The sequence below is a fragment of the Vombatus ursinus genome, unplaced genomic scaffold (genome assembly GCF_900497805.2).
Source record: "Vombatus ursinus unplaced genomic scaffold, bare-nosed wombat genome assembly UNPS02014791.1, whole genome shotgun sequence".
Classification (NCBI taxonomy): domain Eukaryota; kingdom Metazoa; phylum Chordata; class Mammalia; order Diprotodontia; family Vombatidae; genus Vombatus; species Vombatus ursinus.
In genome coordinates, this window is record NW_020954569.1 from 68,219,014 (window position 1) to 68,235,208 (window position 16,195).

General features: G+C 40.9%; 1 protein-coding gene across 1 annotated transcript in view; it reads right to left on the reverse strand.

Moving 5' to 3' along the window:
• Positions 1 to 16,195, reverse strand: part of MYO5B (myosin VB) — a 532,192-nt gene that overhangs the window by 130,089 nt on the left and 385,908 nt on the right. Inside the window, exons 15-17 of the mRNA XM_027868890.1 lie at positions 15,386 to 15,541; positions 13,875 to 13,972; positions 6,628 to 6,714 (exon numbers count right to left, since the gene is read on the reverse strand). Of these exons, the coding sequence (XP_027724691.1) occupies positions 6,628 to 6,714; positions 13,875 to 13,972; positions 15,386 to 15,541 (341 nt within the window). The remainder of the gene's footprint in view (positions 1 to 6,627; positions 6,715 to 13,874; positions 13,973 to 15,385; positions 15,542 to 16,195) is intronic.

Genomic DNA, 16,195 nt, shown 5'->3' on the forward strand with positions numbered 1-16,195 from the left:
ATATATGTATGTGCATATTATATATACATATACACACACACACATATTTATATGATTACGAGGTAATTTAGGGACTTTGGGGAGGCCCTCGCAGCTAGTGGGATTGGGATAGGCATCATGCAGAAGGAAGCGTTTGAACCGAGCTTAGAAGGAGGCTAGAGATTCCATAAAGTGAGGGAGGAATGTACTGCGGGCACGAGGACAACTGGTTCAAAGGCAAGAATCAGAAGTCACATATGAGAAGTATTGTTTGGCTGGCACGGAGACTGGTGGCAGGGAGGTCAATGAAGAGGTTATTACAATAGCTCAAGCAAGAAGTAATGAGGGCCTGAACTAGGGTGGCAGCTGAATAAGTACTGAGAAGACAGAGAGATGAGGGATGTTGTAGAAGTAGAATCAAAAGACGCAGCAGCTGATTAGATGTGGGGAATGAGGGTATTTGCTAGAGCCTGGGAGGGTTAACTCCAGAGTTCCACATTGGCAGGGAGTACACATTAAAAAGACTCTCTGTGAACACAAAGAAACATTACCACCTCAAATTCCATTTTCTCCCCAAAGTTTCCGCTAACCAAATCACACTAGCCATGCTAATCTGACCTCCTATTACATGGGCAGTTAGTTACCACACAGCCTTGTACTTAGTTCTCCGTGACAGCAGCACATCTCATACCTCTTGGTTAGCTTTGTGAGGTACATAGTAGGAACTCAGTAGATTCACATTCCATTCAATTCATCCAACATTAAGCATCTGTGGTATGCCTGGCATCATGTTAGGTGGTGGGTAAGATACCAAATTTGGATAAGATAGGGGAAGGGAAAAGGACAGACAGTGACACATGGCTCCAAATGAGGGCTCTGGGAGTGATTGCCGTTCCTGGTTGCCTATTAGCTAGTGGATCCACCACCACTCTAACAAAGCCTAGTAGGAAGGGGAGGGGCAGAAAGAGAAGAGGGAATGTAGGAGGTAGTAATTTGGGTCCTTCAAGAAAACAGATTGGATCAACAACCGTGATAAAAAATATTTTCCCCAAATGTGAAAATGTTTAAACCTTCTTTTCCCTCTCACTACTCTTCCTACCACAACATGTGGCTACAAAAGATAACAAGTAGAAGTACAAACACAAAGATCTTTCAAGGGAAGATGAGAGAATCAGAATAGTGGGGAAAGATATTCATCAGATTCCCCTTTTGGGCTGTTGAGTTTCCAGGCAACTCAGCTTTGCTAGAAGCAGACATGATTTGAGCCAATTGGAACAAACCATTAGGAGGTGAGGGGGAAAGCTATTTCCCATATGGGTTCAAAGATTTAATAGGAATATGTTTTCTGGAATGCAAAGGAAAAGGATACCTGAATGTAGTGAAATGAACACCTGGCTTCTCTGAAAACTCAAGTCATTCTCTGTGAAGATGAAGTCAAATGGCACTCGAGAAAGGAGCAACAAGGAAGGCAGGCTGGCAGGGAATACCTTCTTCCCACTCGGGGAAGGACAAATAAGGACGTCCAACATTTTTGGCATTCTGTGCCATCCCTTGTTCTGTGCCACTTGTTTGAGACACTCTCTCTCCTTCTTTTGTTTAATGACAATCCTACCCACCCATAGATGCCTAACTCTTGTTACTTTCCCTAAAGGGCCTTTCCAGAGTACTCCAGCACACAATAATCTCTCCTTTTATAAAAAAAAATTGAACTTGATTATATACAGTATTGCATCATTTTCTGATTCTTATATGTTTCTAAATCTTATCTCCCCAGGATGATTGTGAGCTCCCAGAAGGCAGGAGCCATGTTTTCCAGAAGCATTACAGTCCCTACAGTGTTTAATACAGAGCTTAACACACTTTTAAGTACAATTTGAATTATTAATATTTTCTCCATCACTTTATTAAGTCCAGACTACCAACCAAACAATAAGCCAAGCTCTGATTTGTAGCATTTGCTGACTTCCAAGATGTAAACGCTCACACAGAAAATTTAACCATCAGTTCTTAAGAGCCCTGGCAGCATCTATCAGAAAAGTCTTAAATTTTCAGGAGTCAATGTTATGTTCAAGATATACGATACTTCATTTGTAATAATGCTCTGGTGCTAGTATAGTTTATTTGTTGTATGCTCACAGATACTTTGAAGTTTGTTTTTGCAGAACAGAGATTTGTCACCTATTAGTTTAGGAAGAAGAGTGAGCTGCTGCTGCTGCTGCATGATGCTGACCACCTAATTCCATCTTTCTAGGAGTCAGTAAGTATTAACTTGTTGCAGCCTGCAGTGATATTGTATACAATTTCTGCTTCAAGCCTCCGTCCATCAATGGCAGGGGGTGTTTAAAAAATGAGATTATCATTATTACTATTATTGTAGGGCTAGGGATAAGGAGTAGACTTGGGATTTCAGTGGTATAGGGATCTCTCAGGAGAGGAAATTCCTTCAACCAATTCAGATCTACGTGCTTTCTGCAACTTAGTAGTCTTAGAGACTTGCCTGCAGCACTGAGAGATCAGTATAACAGACAGGACGTTAAGCCGGCTCTTTAACCACTATGCCTCTCATTATTATTATTATTATTATTGTGCATCATTATTATGCAGAATGAAATGTAGATAGGAAGACACACCATTATGAACCTAGTATGTTAGAGGAACAAGAGCACCAGAGGCTCCAAAGGTGGCAGCTTCTCCCAGTTCTCCCAAGTTGGCTTTCCTGAAAATCAGGTGATTCCAGAAAAAACAGGAGAGCTCTTTATAGCCCCATATGGGCTGGCAACAGAACTGGAGAGGAGCAGATGGCAATGTGTACTAAGCAGCCTGGCTCTCTGGCTCCACAGCTGGAACCATTAAATTCTCACCTTTAGGTTCAACTCTCCACTGTTTTCTGGAACTAATCTGGTCCCTTGGCAAAGGAGAGTCAAAAACACCATAGAGCTACAGCTTGGAAGGGCCAGCATCAGCCCTGTGGCTGGCTCCAGTTTGCTCTCATACCTGGTCTCTGGTAGCTGTGTTCTAGTAACTTGCTTTTCAGATCTCTTTTATGTGTTGTCTTCTACCATTAGAATGTAAGCTCCATGAGGGCAAGGTCTATATTTTTTTTTACTTGTATCTGTAACCTCAGCACTTGGTACAGTACCTGACACACAGTAAGCACTTAATAAATGCTTGACTTGTTTTGTGTCCCTAGATTCCTGCCTTTCACATTGTAATTCCCTGGTCATTGTGCCCATGTTTTATTTTCCACCCTTCTACAGTACTCAAATTATTCCCTTATATCCCAAATAATCTGCTTTGTTTAGTCCCTGAATCCCAGGCTGCATTACCTGTCTTAGACTTCCCTGGTACTATCTGTCTGAATTTCAGTCTGTTTCTTTTACTTTTTGCTTTACCAGCCTACCAGAACCATCCACCTGAGACCATTGCCAGCTTTCCCATCTCCCCAGACTTCCTGGTATTGCCAGATGCTGAGATTTGCTCCAATTACCTACTCTGCTCTTCATGGGCCTACAAAATCTCTAGATGGAAAATTTCTTTGTCTGGCCCATCTTGCCACCCATGGAGCCCAAGATCCAACACGAATAATCCTGCTTTATACAAGGCAGCTAGGATTGTCTATGATTGCTTGGAATTGTGTGACCCTTCAATACTTGATTTAGGAACAACACCAGCTCAGTGTGCAAAAGCAGACCTGAAGAGTGATGTGTGGCATCTTTTTAATTTCTTATTGTAGCCTTTAAAGTGAATTGATATTTTATAATATCCCCTTGAAATCCTTAGGCTAGACACACTCTCGGATATCTCATAAATGGTCCTGTGAATCCCTGGCATAGATGTAGTTTAACCTGATAATTGCAGCTAGAGGCATAGCTTGGCCTGCAGGTCTGGGGAAGTGAGCAAACCACTTACAGGTATGTCCTTAGACTCTAAGCTGGTGAGAGTAGGAAAAGCTTTTAGCTCTTCCCTTTCCCTTCCTATCCTTATTCCAGCAAGAAGGAAACAATCTTGAAGAGCTTAACTTCACCTCTGAACTGTCATTCCCTATTCTGGATATCAAAGGTATCCTGACTGAAGCTATCCACAAATTAGCCCATAAAGCATTTTCTGCCCTCTTTTGGACAGGATTCCATCAAATCCCCAGCATCCTCATCATCACGAAACTCACCATGCTATGAGATTGTATCAACCTTAGGACTCACACCTCATCTGTCTCTTTGATTGGAGGGCTGGAGAGTAGAGCAAAGAACTCTTCCCAATGCTTCCATTTAAAGAGGCACCTTCTCTTCCCTAACACCATCTCCCTTCAACATCCTTATGTGTATTGTCTTCTCAAATCAAATTGTAAGCTCCTTGAGGGCAGGAACTATCTTTCTTTTTCATATTCATATCCCCAGGTGGCACACAGTAGGCACTCAGTAAATATTTATTGACAGATAGCTCATTGACATTTAACACAAAAGCATTGTGTCACAGAGGCAGCCTCATGGAGCATCAAACTGGGAGACAGGAAAACTCAGTTCTAGACCCAGCTTAGCCAATGTGACCCCTGACAAGTCACTTCCCCTATGGCCCTCAGTCTCCTTATCTGTAAGATGACGTTAGGTTAGATGAGCTCCTAAGCTGCTTTCCCACATGCAAATTCTATGCTGCTTGTCAGATCCAAGCTCTGATATGCAGACTTAACTCACAGATTTAGGAGGTGATAAAGGGAACCATAACTGGCATCGTTGGGAGCCTTACCAATGAAGTGAATTACTGAACTTTTAGCCTTCCTCCCCTTGGCTTTCTCTGAATTAAACAGCTGATGCCAGATGCTGCAGGGGATGAGGCACACATCAGCTCAAAGTCTTCTAGTCAGGTTGGACGGGAAAGCAGAGCCAGTTCATTAGGCATGGGGTCATTACCTGTTTTTGTTGGTGCCCCAGGGTCAGCAACGAAATCAAGCATACCCTAAGGTGTTTCAAGTCTTTTTCTACAAGGGCTGTGGGGTGAAGGATGCACAGTAGTTGAGAGAAGGGAAAGAGATATATTTTCTCATTCTCACTAGCTTATCACCCTGGAGAGTGTCATTTCAGGTTTTGAAACATGGCTTGGGAAAGCATTTTATCCATACGCCTTACATTTTTCAGGCCAAACCTAAATTCTTGTTTCCATCAGCATCTTCCTTCCCATCCTCAACATTTGGCAACCTTCTTATGGTTGAGTTGTTTGTGGTTAATTAGCCATGGACTGTGAAATGATTCCACTGCAGGGGCCAGACAGTGCCTGGTGGAAAGGTTGGGAGGACAGGAGGGAGCTCCATGCTGCATCTTCTCCCAAAGCAGAGTCTCAACTCCTGACAAGATGGTGAAGCCCTAGAGTAACAACATCAATAACCAGGAGTAGGGGAAGTCTGTCTGGGGGGGGGAATCCAGACTCTTCTAAAAAGCAAGGAATTACTTTTCAAGGACAGTATGATTAATTAGGTTGAAGTAGAACCACTTCAGGGGTACCAGGAAAATCATTGTCAGTGCCCCTTCAGCAAAAACCAAAACAAAAGAAAACCTCACTCTCCAAACTCATGGACGTCTTTAATTCCCCTCATTCATTCAAAAATATAAAACATTTACTAAAGACAGAGATTTGTTCTTTTGGCTAAGGTTTCTATCTTTGTCAAAGTGCAATTAAATTAGAAGAGTTGATCTTAGGAAAAGACATGAAAGACTAATGGTGTCACTGATGGGTAAAGATGAACATGTTATCTTTTTTAGGGATATTTACTGTTTCAGTCCTTTCACACAGTGATTCCTTAGAGTATGAATGGGTTTGTCAGTTCCTTTCCTAAGGACAAGTTTTAATTAGGGGCCAAAGATGGGATTGAAGAGTCTTCAGAGAAAAGAAAAATCTTTACTTCAGACCACTGGAACAAAACTGAGATGCCTATTGCCTCCCAATGGCAGTATACTTTGATTACAGGAGAGAAAAAAGTACTTAAAGAAAACGTGGATTTGAATGCTACATGCACAAACCTAACATTCTCAAGTAACAGCTAATAGCACATTGTCCTTTAATGCACAATTTCTTCTGAGATGGAAAATATAGTTATTGATACCTCCATCCTCATTTCTGTGACCTGCATTATAGACCAGCCCCAGGGCTACTTCATCACATCCTGAAGACATTGGTGGTATGCACACACACCCAGAGGACTATGGCTTTAAAGGAGATGCCACATCTGGGAATCCCAAAAAGTCTGGATTAGAATAAGAGTTCTTGACTTCTTCTGTATCATGGACCTCTTTGGCAGTCAGGTAAAGCTTTGGATCTCTTCTCAGAGTAATATTTTTTAAATGTGCAAATACATAGGATTACAAGGGAAACCAACTATTTCAAAATTCATTTGTTAAAATATTTACATTTTTTGTTTTGCATGACTGTACATGCACAGTCTGTATCAAATTGCTTGCCTTCTCAAGAATGGGGGAAGGGAAGGGAGGGATGGGGAGAATTTGGAATACAAAATTTTAAAAAATTAATGTTAAATTTTTTTGTTTACATTCAGTTGAGAAAATATAAAAATTAAATGTTTAAGAATAGGTACTTCTTTTTAAAAAAAGAATAAAGTCACAGCCTCCAGGTTAAGAACTCTTGGATTGGCAGACACATTACCTGGATGGATAACCAGCTGCACTGATACGGATGGTCTCCAGTACCCCACAGGCTCTGAGTTGTTGGACTGCTCTTTTTGGATCAAAGCTGCAAAATCAAAAAGTTTTTTTCAAAATCTGCAAACTACTGTAACAGAAACATAAAAAAAAATTAAATACTCCCCCTCATCCCAAGTTGCTTTCTTATGTCTCTGCTGCCAATAGGCCATATAAAAATTAGCCTGTACCTGTGAGCTGAGGGGCTGAAGTTAGACTACAAACACATGAACCATGCCAACAGTTTCAGAAGTTGGGCTTTGTTTGTGCTGTTTCCGTTATTTGGAATTTGCTCTCCTTAGCCTAGACCAATTCTACTCATGTTCCAAGGCCCACATTGTTATTTCTCTTTCATAAAACCATCCCTAATAACCCCAACCCACAATACTCTCCCAGATCTCTGAATTTCTAAAGCCCAGACTCAGCTAAGGCCTGCACTCAGAATCAACATGATACAATCCAGTGTTCCATTACATACCGTCAGCATATTATCGATGTTTGACACATTCAAACCTTTGTCTCCTCAGCTGTAGAGTACAAGACTCTTGAGGGCAGGGACTGCATCTCCTATTTCTCTGGTATCCCTCACAGCACCAGCCCAGTCCTGGACACACTGTTCATTCAACCAACGGCCAATGAGACTTTACTAATACAAGGCACTGTGGTGGCTGCTATGGTGGATACAAAAATGTGCTCTAGGATCTAACTGCCTAATAAGGGACAGAAAGACAAATAACTGCACTTCAAGGCAGCATATGAAAAACATGATATAAGAGGAATAAACAAAGCTTCATAGGAGATCCAACAAAGGAGAGCTCTCCCAGTCAGCTGAGGTGATCAGAGGAGGCTTCATAGAAGAGGTGACATTTGGTATGGGCTGCCTAAAAATAACTTCACTTTCTGCAGTGTTTTTAAGGTTTAAAAAGGGCTTTCTTCACAACAACTGTGTGAGGATGACAGTGGGAATGTTATTCTCTCCATTTTAAAGACTAATAAAACACATCAATAAAACTAAAAAAGTGTAAAAATGAAAAAAATGCATAAAATAAAATTAAAAACAAATATTAGGCAATTAGGTAACTTGCTTTAGTGGAGAACTGGGACTCAGACTCTACCCTTTGGACTCCAAGACAAGGGCTCTTTCCATGGTACTTCACTGCTCTAATAACATTTTAAGAATATTATTTAATATTATCAAATAATATTTCTAATACACATAATAATAATTTAATAAAATACTCATTGATAAGATGACTGATCCTCTCTGTCATCATTTTCATCAATTCTCTGACAACACTAAATATGGAAAAGATGAGATTGACCTCTGGGCCTAAGACATTTATGGTAACAACTAATAAGATGCAGCTAGCTTCTAGCTAATTAAAGCAAAACTTTTACAAACATTCACTGTATTCTCCCCCCTGGGGATTGAAAGAGCACAGTTGAGGTTTCATCCCAGGGCCATGATTTGGAATCCTTAAGATTAATGTTGACTTCAGCATAAACCTTGACTGGGGAGTGGTCAGACTGCTGTCTCAGTTGGATAATGAAGATGGATACTTTGTAACTCCAGGGCAAAGAAAGGCCTGACCAGTTCCTCCCCATGCTCATTTGTTACTTTCTCCCTGAAGAGGACAGTGATTCTTTTCTTAGTTGGGTAAGCCAGTTCAACCAGGAAATGGCAGTGCATTTCTCATATGGGTTTCCTAATCAATTTTCTTTCCATGAGCATTTATTAGGTTATTACTCTGTGCCAAGCACTATAGGATTAGGATTCAAAACAAACAGATACATTTACCTACCTTCAAAGAACTTACATTCCATTGAGAGGAAATAAGAACATATGTAAGCTTACAAAAGCTATGCACAAAGCAAATACATAATATCTGCTAATACAACTTTCTGTATTAAATTTCCCTACTTGAACCTCCCCCTACCTGCCTTCTATTTGTGAGCCTATGTAAGAACAAATTCATTCATTAAATCATTCAAACACTTATTATATATATGTATACATACACATACACACACACACACACACATATATATATATATACATATAAACATACGCAATGACACATGCTAATAAATATAGAATCCAGGAGTCAGAAATGACATTTTCCTCTTCTGACTTAGCATCACATGTGNGACACATGCTACTAAATATAGAATCCAGGAGTCAGAAATGACATTTTCCTCTTCTGACTTAGCATCACATGTGGACTTCTCTTATGTACTTGTGTTCCAGTTGTATATCCCTGCCTTCATCTCCTATTATATCATAAATTCCACTAAGGTAAAGACCCCGCCTTCCAAATCCCTGCAACTCCTCATAAGTGCTTATCATTGCCTCTAAACATGAGTACTTAGTAAATGTTTATTGATTGCAATTACAAGGCACCTCAAGAGGGGCTGGGGGAAACCCAAGGCTAATGATGCCACTATCTCTCCCTGTCCTCAAAAAACACAGAGTCAAAGAGAAGAGATGTATGTGTGTGTGTACACACAATACACACACACATATATGTATATACACATATATGTATATGTATGCATACATATGTATCAGTAATTATCATATAGGGTGGAATATAGTAAATACATAATAGAAATAACCAGAGTGCTATGGGAGTGTCCAGGAAGAATAATCACAGAATTTGGGGATTGGAAGGATCCCAGGGTTGACTGAGTCCAGTCTATAGCTGAGAAAGAATCCTCACTAAAATATACCAGATAAGTAGTCATCCAACCCCTGCCTGAAAACTTCCAGTAAACAGGAACTCACTACTTGCAAGGCATTCCATTCCCTATCTGGATAGCTCCAATGGTTAGTAATTTTCTCCTTACATCAAACTCAAATCTCTCTCTCTGCAAATTCCACCCATGACTCCTAGTTCTATCACTCAGGGCTAACCAGAACAAATCCAAGCCTTCTTCCATGAGGTGGCTGCCTCAGAGAGCCTTGAGCTACTTAAGTATCATAGCCCTCAAATCCTACCCTGCAAGTCATCTTTTTTTCTCCAGGTGAAAGATATCCAGTTTCTTAAAAGAATCACCATACAGCATGGACACAAGACCCTTTACCATTGTGGGTTCCTTCCTCTAGATATTCTCCATCTTACCAATGATCTTCCTAAACTGTCGCTCCAAGAACTAGAGAGGAAAATTTTGTCTGAGAGAGAGAGTGATATTAGAGAAGGTATCACAGAGAAGGCGTCATTTAGCTGGGCCTCAAATGATAGAGAAGATTTCAACAGGATAACACAGCCAACAGCTCAAAGATGCTAGGGGATTCTTCACTTTTCTGTGCCCCAAATTCCTCAGAGTTGTGAAGTAGGGATGAAAATATGTATTCTGCTGAACTTATAGGGGCTGGAGAGTGGTCTAGTAAAAAGAGACCAGACTGGGAATCAAGAAGCTCAAGTTCTAGTACTGGCTGTTTGGAGCAAGTAGTTTCATTATCTTGAAGAGGTCACTAAATTCTCACCTCTAAAGTCTCACCTCCATTTTTTCTTGAAGAGGTCACTAAAATCTCACCTCCATTTCTTCTTGAAGAGGTCAATAAAGTCTCACCTTTATTTCCTCAAATTCAAAATGGGGATAAAAATACCAGCCCTAACTAGTTCACAGGGTTATTGTGAAGATCAAATGAAATGATAGATGTGAGAAGTGATTTTGGAAAGTTAAAAGGGAAATGGGAAGTATTATTATTCTTCCCTCTTTCCTAAGACTCCAGAGACTAAAAGTGAAAGCAGCAGAGTCTCCTGTCCTCCAGTTTTTCTTTGCCTTAAAGAGAGCATTTCTATTCTGATTGACAGGCAGCATTGGTGCAGTGTGGGAAAAGGGTTAAATTTGGAGTCAAGGACTTGGGTTTGAATCCCAGCTCTCTTATTTCCTACCTGTATAACCTTGGACAGGTTAACCTTCTTGCACCTCAGTTTCTTAATCAGTAAAATGAGGGAATTGGCCTCGATGGCCTCTAGAGGCCTTTTCAGTTCTAAATCTAGGGCCCTATAATTGCATCAGGTCAATATCTTGCACTTTAGAGTCATTTATTTAAGGAGAGACATACACTAAGGGACAAGGTACTTGGGAGGGATCAGCCCCTTTTCCCTGTGGAAGGAGAAAATACAATGGCATGGCCAGTGAACAAGATATCCCTAACTGAAAATTCACCAAGGACCATATGGTCAAACTGCACATCTTCCCTATCCTCTGGGAGGAATCTAAATTTACATTTCTCTTCCTGCTGAGACATGCATTTTCAGTAGCCTGAGAAGACAGCTGGGTGTAGACTCTCTATGCCAGAACTTGGTACCCTCTCAGGAGTCATATCCCACTTAAATAATTGCTCCACATGCTGCAAATTCTCCTTCCCCTTCCCCCAAGCCCTGCAAGATCTGGCAGCCTGGGCTCAGGACACTATGACTATGTTGGATCACTGGATGCCAAACCATCAAGTTCACTTTCAGGCAATCAGGCCAATGCCCTCAAACAGCTGAGGAGCTGGTGAACCTGAGAGGTGAGCTAATCATGGGAGAGAAGCACATTTAGCTCTAGTGGCTGTTGGAGAGGCTACAGGAAGAGAATGAAAGCAATCAAAAGATGTCAGCTGATCAGTCACAGTCAACAAGCATTTATTAAGTACTTTCTATGTGCCAGGGCAGCTAGGTGGCACAGTGGATAGAATGCCCAACCTATGGTCAGGAAGACTCATCTTCCCAAGTTCAAATCTGGCTTCAGACACTTACTAGCTGAGTGACCTTGGGAAAATCATTTAATCCTTGTTTGCCTCAGTTTCCTCATCTGTAAAATGAGATGGAGAAGGAAATGGCAAACCACTCCAGTATCTTTGCCAAGAAAACTCCAAATAGGGTCATGAAGAGCCTGAAATGACTAAACAACAATGTTCCAGGTACTGTGCTAAGCAACAGAGATTCTAAGAAAGGCAAAACCATGGTCCCTGCTGTTGTATTTGAACCCCTTGTATTTGAAATGAATTTTGTTCATCTCCAAATACTTCCATATCTATTATATCACTTGAGGAGGGCAGCATTCCTGAAGAGAGGAAGGGATAGTCTTATTAGTTTTTATTTATTTTTATTACTTTTATAGATAGGAAATGGGGAGAATCCTGAGGTTAAGTGACTTGCCTAACTCCATGCAACAAATTAGTGGAAGAGCCTAATCTGGAAGGCAGGTCAATTAATTGTTGGTCCCATGTTCTCTTCACTGCACCACAAGGGAGGAAAAGGGGAGAATTTATTTTTATTATATATTTATATATTATTTATTTTATCATACATTATATAAAATTATATTTCTTTATTATTTAGATATTGAATACTTATATTACAATTATACATATTATAATATATATTTATATATCATATATATTTATACATGTACATATTTTCTCCTCCAATGCAAGCTCCTTGAGGGCAGGGATGGTTTCATTTCTGTCCTTGTATCCCCAGTGCCTAACCCAGTAATTAATGAATAAATGCTTGCTGATTGATAAAAAAAAAGTAATCAGAATAAAACAAGTTTCACTCAAAAGGAATCTAGAAGTCATCTATCATGTCATTTTACAGTTAAGGAAACCAAGGCCTGATAAGGCATAGTGACATATCTAAAGTCACACAACTAATCAGTGACAGAGTTATTCAGGCTGGAACAGAAGCCTCCTGACTCCTATCCCAGTGCTCTTTGCATGGCGCCTCATGCCCTTCACAGACACTGTGTCCTTCATACATGCTGCTCCTCTAACAGCCTTTCTGCCCCTCCTCATTTGGAGTCAGCCAAGGAACAGATGTCATGCAGGGAAAATTCCTAAGCTTATCTCAAAAACCAGGAGGGAAAAAGGGGGGAAAGAAGAGAGGGCAGGACATAACAGCACCAACCAGGGAAGGCTCACTTTCACGTGCCCTCCCCACCATCTTTTCCAAAGGCCAGTTCCATTTAGACTTAAGCAGGCCAACTTCAATTTAACAGTAGGGACTAATGAAAGAAACCTCAAGAAGATACCTGATTTCTCTTTTAGAGTAACAGAAGAATAAGAAAGAATTTGAATAGAAATGGAAAAAATCCAACCCTTGGTACCATACTTCTTAAGCAGTTGATTGAAAGGTGGGATGTCCATCCTGCTACCATGCCATCTTCATTCATACTTCTGTGCCTTTGCTTGTGCTGTTTCCCCCATCCCTATCCCAAAAGGTCTTCATGTCATTTATCAAAATCCTATTCATCCTTTAAGGTCCACCCAAGTCCTCTTTTTTTTTTTTGCTAGGCAATGGGGTTAAGTGACTTGCCCAGGGTCACACAGCTAGTAAGCTAGTAAGCGTATGAGGCTAGATTTGAACTCAGGTCCTCCTGACTCCAGGGCCAGTGCTCTATCCACTGCACCACCTGATTACTCCTGTCCACAGTGATTTCTCCAACTTTTGTATTTAGCACTCACTATCTACTTTCATGTTTTATTAACATTTAATTTTTATATCATAATATCTCACTCTATTCTCTGTGAGTTTCCCCTCCCACTCCCAATTCAGCACCCATGATCTGTACCACTCACTTCAGCGCTTAAACATACAGTGTTTTAACAAAGCTCTGTTTCAAGTGTGTCTATCTTTATCTCTCCAAGAAAACAATATCTGTGAGGTCAGTGAAATACTGTCCCCTTAGGATGACAGGAACATAGATTTAGAGTTAGAAGGCATCTTAAAGACCACGTAGGGTTAACTCCCTCATTTTATAGATGAACTTGGGTCCAAAGATATGAACCAATTTATCTGGAGTCACACCAGTAGTAAATAACAGAGATGGGATTTGAACCCAGATTCCTCTAGCTCCAAGTCCAGTACTACTTGTTCTTTGTCCTCCAATGCACCACCTGGTTTCCCTTTCTTTTGTATTGTGCACAGTGCCATGCAGAGAACTAAGCACATAGTAGGAGCTCCAGAAATCCTCACTGGCTTGGAATGAATTTGTGAATTGCTACTGGGGAATATTCTGTACTAGTTACTTGACTGGAGACCACATACCTCAATCTGCAAAGCTGTGTCTCACCTTTATATTCCACATCTGTATCCAAAAACAGATTTCCCTCTTGCTCTCTCTGGCCCTTCAGCTCACCTTACAGTACATGGGCTATAACCCAATCTGAATCCTGAGAGACAAGAAGTACGGGGCTATTGCAAAAGAAACACTTACTGGAAGGGAAGCTTCTCATCATTTGGCTTGATACAGCGGACATAGTGGGGTGTTGTGGCATTCAGCGTCTCCATGAGCAGGTTCAGGGAGGTGCGGAACTGGGAATGATGAAAGGAACAGACATTACCCTTAAAACAATCAATCAAAAAAGTAATGGATCAGGAGTTTCAAGACTGAGGTTTAAGTCACCCATTAGCCACTAGACTTTTTATATGACCTTGGATAGACCAATTCAACTCTCCCTGCCTTCTGTATGGCAGGAATAATAACTGTCTTACCTATATCATTGCAGAGATCAAATGAGATTTAATGGACATGAAAACACAATTTAATTATAAGGAATTAACATTATTGGTACTGGAGCTGACTTGGATTTCTGATATTACGTGGGAGGTGTTTGGTAAGTAGAATAGATGAGAACCTATTTTTCATATCCAAGGATTCTAAGAATAAACAGAAGCCAGAACCTCTATTGGATCATGGAAGGATTGGAGGGGCACATGCTGAGCCCCACTACACATATTAGGCTTAGAGTCAAAACCTCTTGGTAGGACAATGGGTTTGAACTCTTCTTCCTGTATTCCTGCATTTATTTAAACTGTTCTCGAACATTTCTGATGTCATGTCATTTAGACTTCCTGCATCCCTGACCCAGTATCCAGTCTTTCCTCCAGGTTTTAAGGACTTCTCCCTCCTCCTCTCTCTCCTCTCCAAGCAAGTATCCTCTAGAAAATACCTCGTAATTTCCACCTATAAAGGATCTATGTTCAACACACACATTTGGTTATAATGATGAGGTTGTTTCTGCCTATATATGAATATGAGAGAGAGTGACACAGTGGACTGATAAGTGATTTCAATGTCAGAAAGACTTGAGCTCAGGTCCTACCTCTAACAAACAGTGTCTATATGACCCTGGCCAAAGGATTTAAACCTGTCAGTGCTCCAGAAAACTCTGTAAAACATCAAGTTGCTGAGAAGGTAAGAATCTGCATTGGTAAAGAGAGTTTTCTCTGTTCTTTTTTGGGATGTCCCCTATTTCAACTAAATCACAACTGTAGAGTCTTCTTCCTTCCCCTTTTCTTCTCTCTCTTTTCTCCTCCTTCTCTCTCTTCCCTCTCTCCTCCTCATTCTCTTCTTCCTCCTCTTCTCCCTCCCTTTCCCCCTCCTTCTTCTTCTCTTCTGCCCTCTCCTTCCCTCTCTAACCTTTTCTCCTTTTTTTCTTCCTTCTCTTCTCCTTCTCTCCTTTTTTCCTCTTCTTCCTCTCTTTCCTCTTCCTTTCCTCTCTCTTTCTTTTTTCTGTGTCTTTCTCTGTATTCTCTTCCCCTCCTCTCCTCTCTTCCTTTCTCTTTCCCTCTCTCCCTCCCTCTTTCTTTTTCTCTCTCCCCCATCTTTATTAGGCCTGTTTTATGTGACCAAAAATCACTACTTTGATGACGTTCACAAGGAATCAAATTCAAGTGTATCTCACAGCCCTTTCCGCCCCCCCCATGAAGTTGGGAGACACTGACCTGATGCCCCACAGTTTTCTTGTGCTCCTTGTTGGCAGCCTTCATAGGAGGTCTAGCAGAGCGGACACTAATTTTTGAAGATGCCCCCTTCCCAGATGAAGAAGTAGCAGGTGCTGTGTCTTTATCATCTTGGAATAATTCAGCCACCAGTGGAAACTAGAAACAAATACAGAAAGAATAATAAAATCATTCCTTATACTTGAATAACATTCTATATACCTTTCAAAGAACCTTTCTAATACTAAATCTCATTAAGGACTCACAACAACCCTATCAAGTAGACAGGGCAGGTATTATTATCCCCATTTAGAGGTGAGGTAATTGAAGCTCAGAGAGACTGAGAGACTTATCGAAATCATAGTGGAAAAGTCAGGTCTAGACTTCAGGGTTTATGGTACCACGGAGAGAACACCAACTCTGGAGTTAGAGGACCTGGTTACATAGCCTACCCCGGACTCTTACTACCAGTGTGATCTTGGGTAAGTCACTTAAGTTCACTAGGCCTCAATTTCCCAATTGGGTTGGACTAAACGGATTCTGAGGGCTTTTCCAGTTCTAGATTGACAATCCTATGCTCCTATGAGTACTGCTACAGTGTACTTTCCATCTGAAACTCTGTAAACTTCCTAGAAACTTCCTAGTGACTCCAGTAGCCTCTCCACCCCACAAAACAAAGAAGTACAAGGAAACAAAATCCCTGAGTCCCCCTGTCAGAGTAAGATCAGTGGTAATGACCCAACAGAGTAACAAGGAACCACCAATTCCCCAGGAATTTTCTTTCCCCCAACCCCATTAGCATAAATTTGCAAC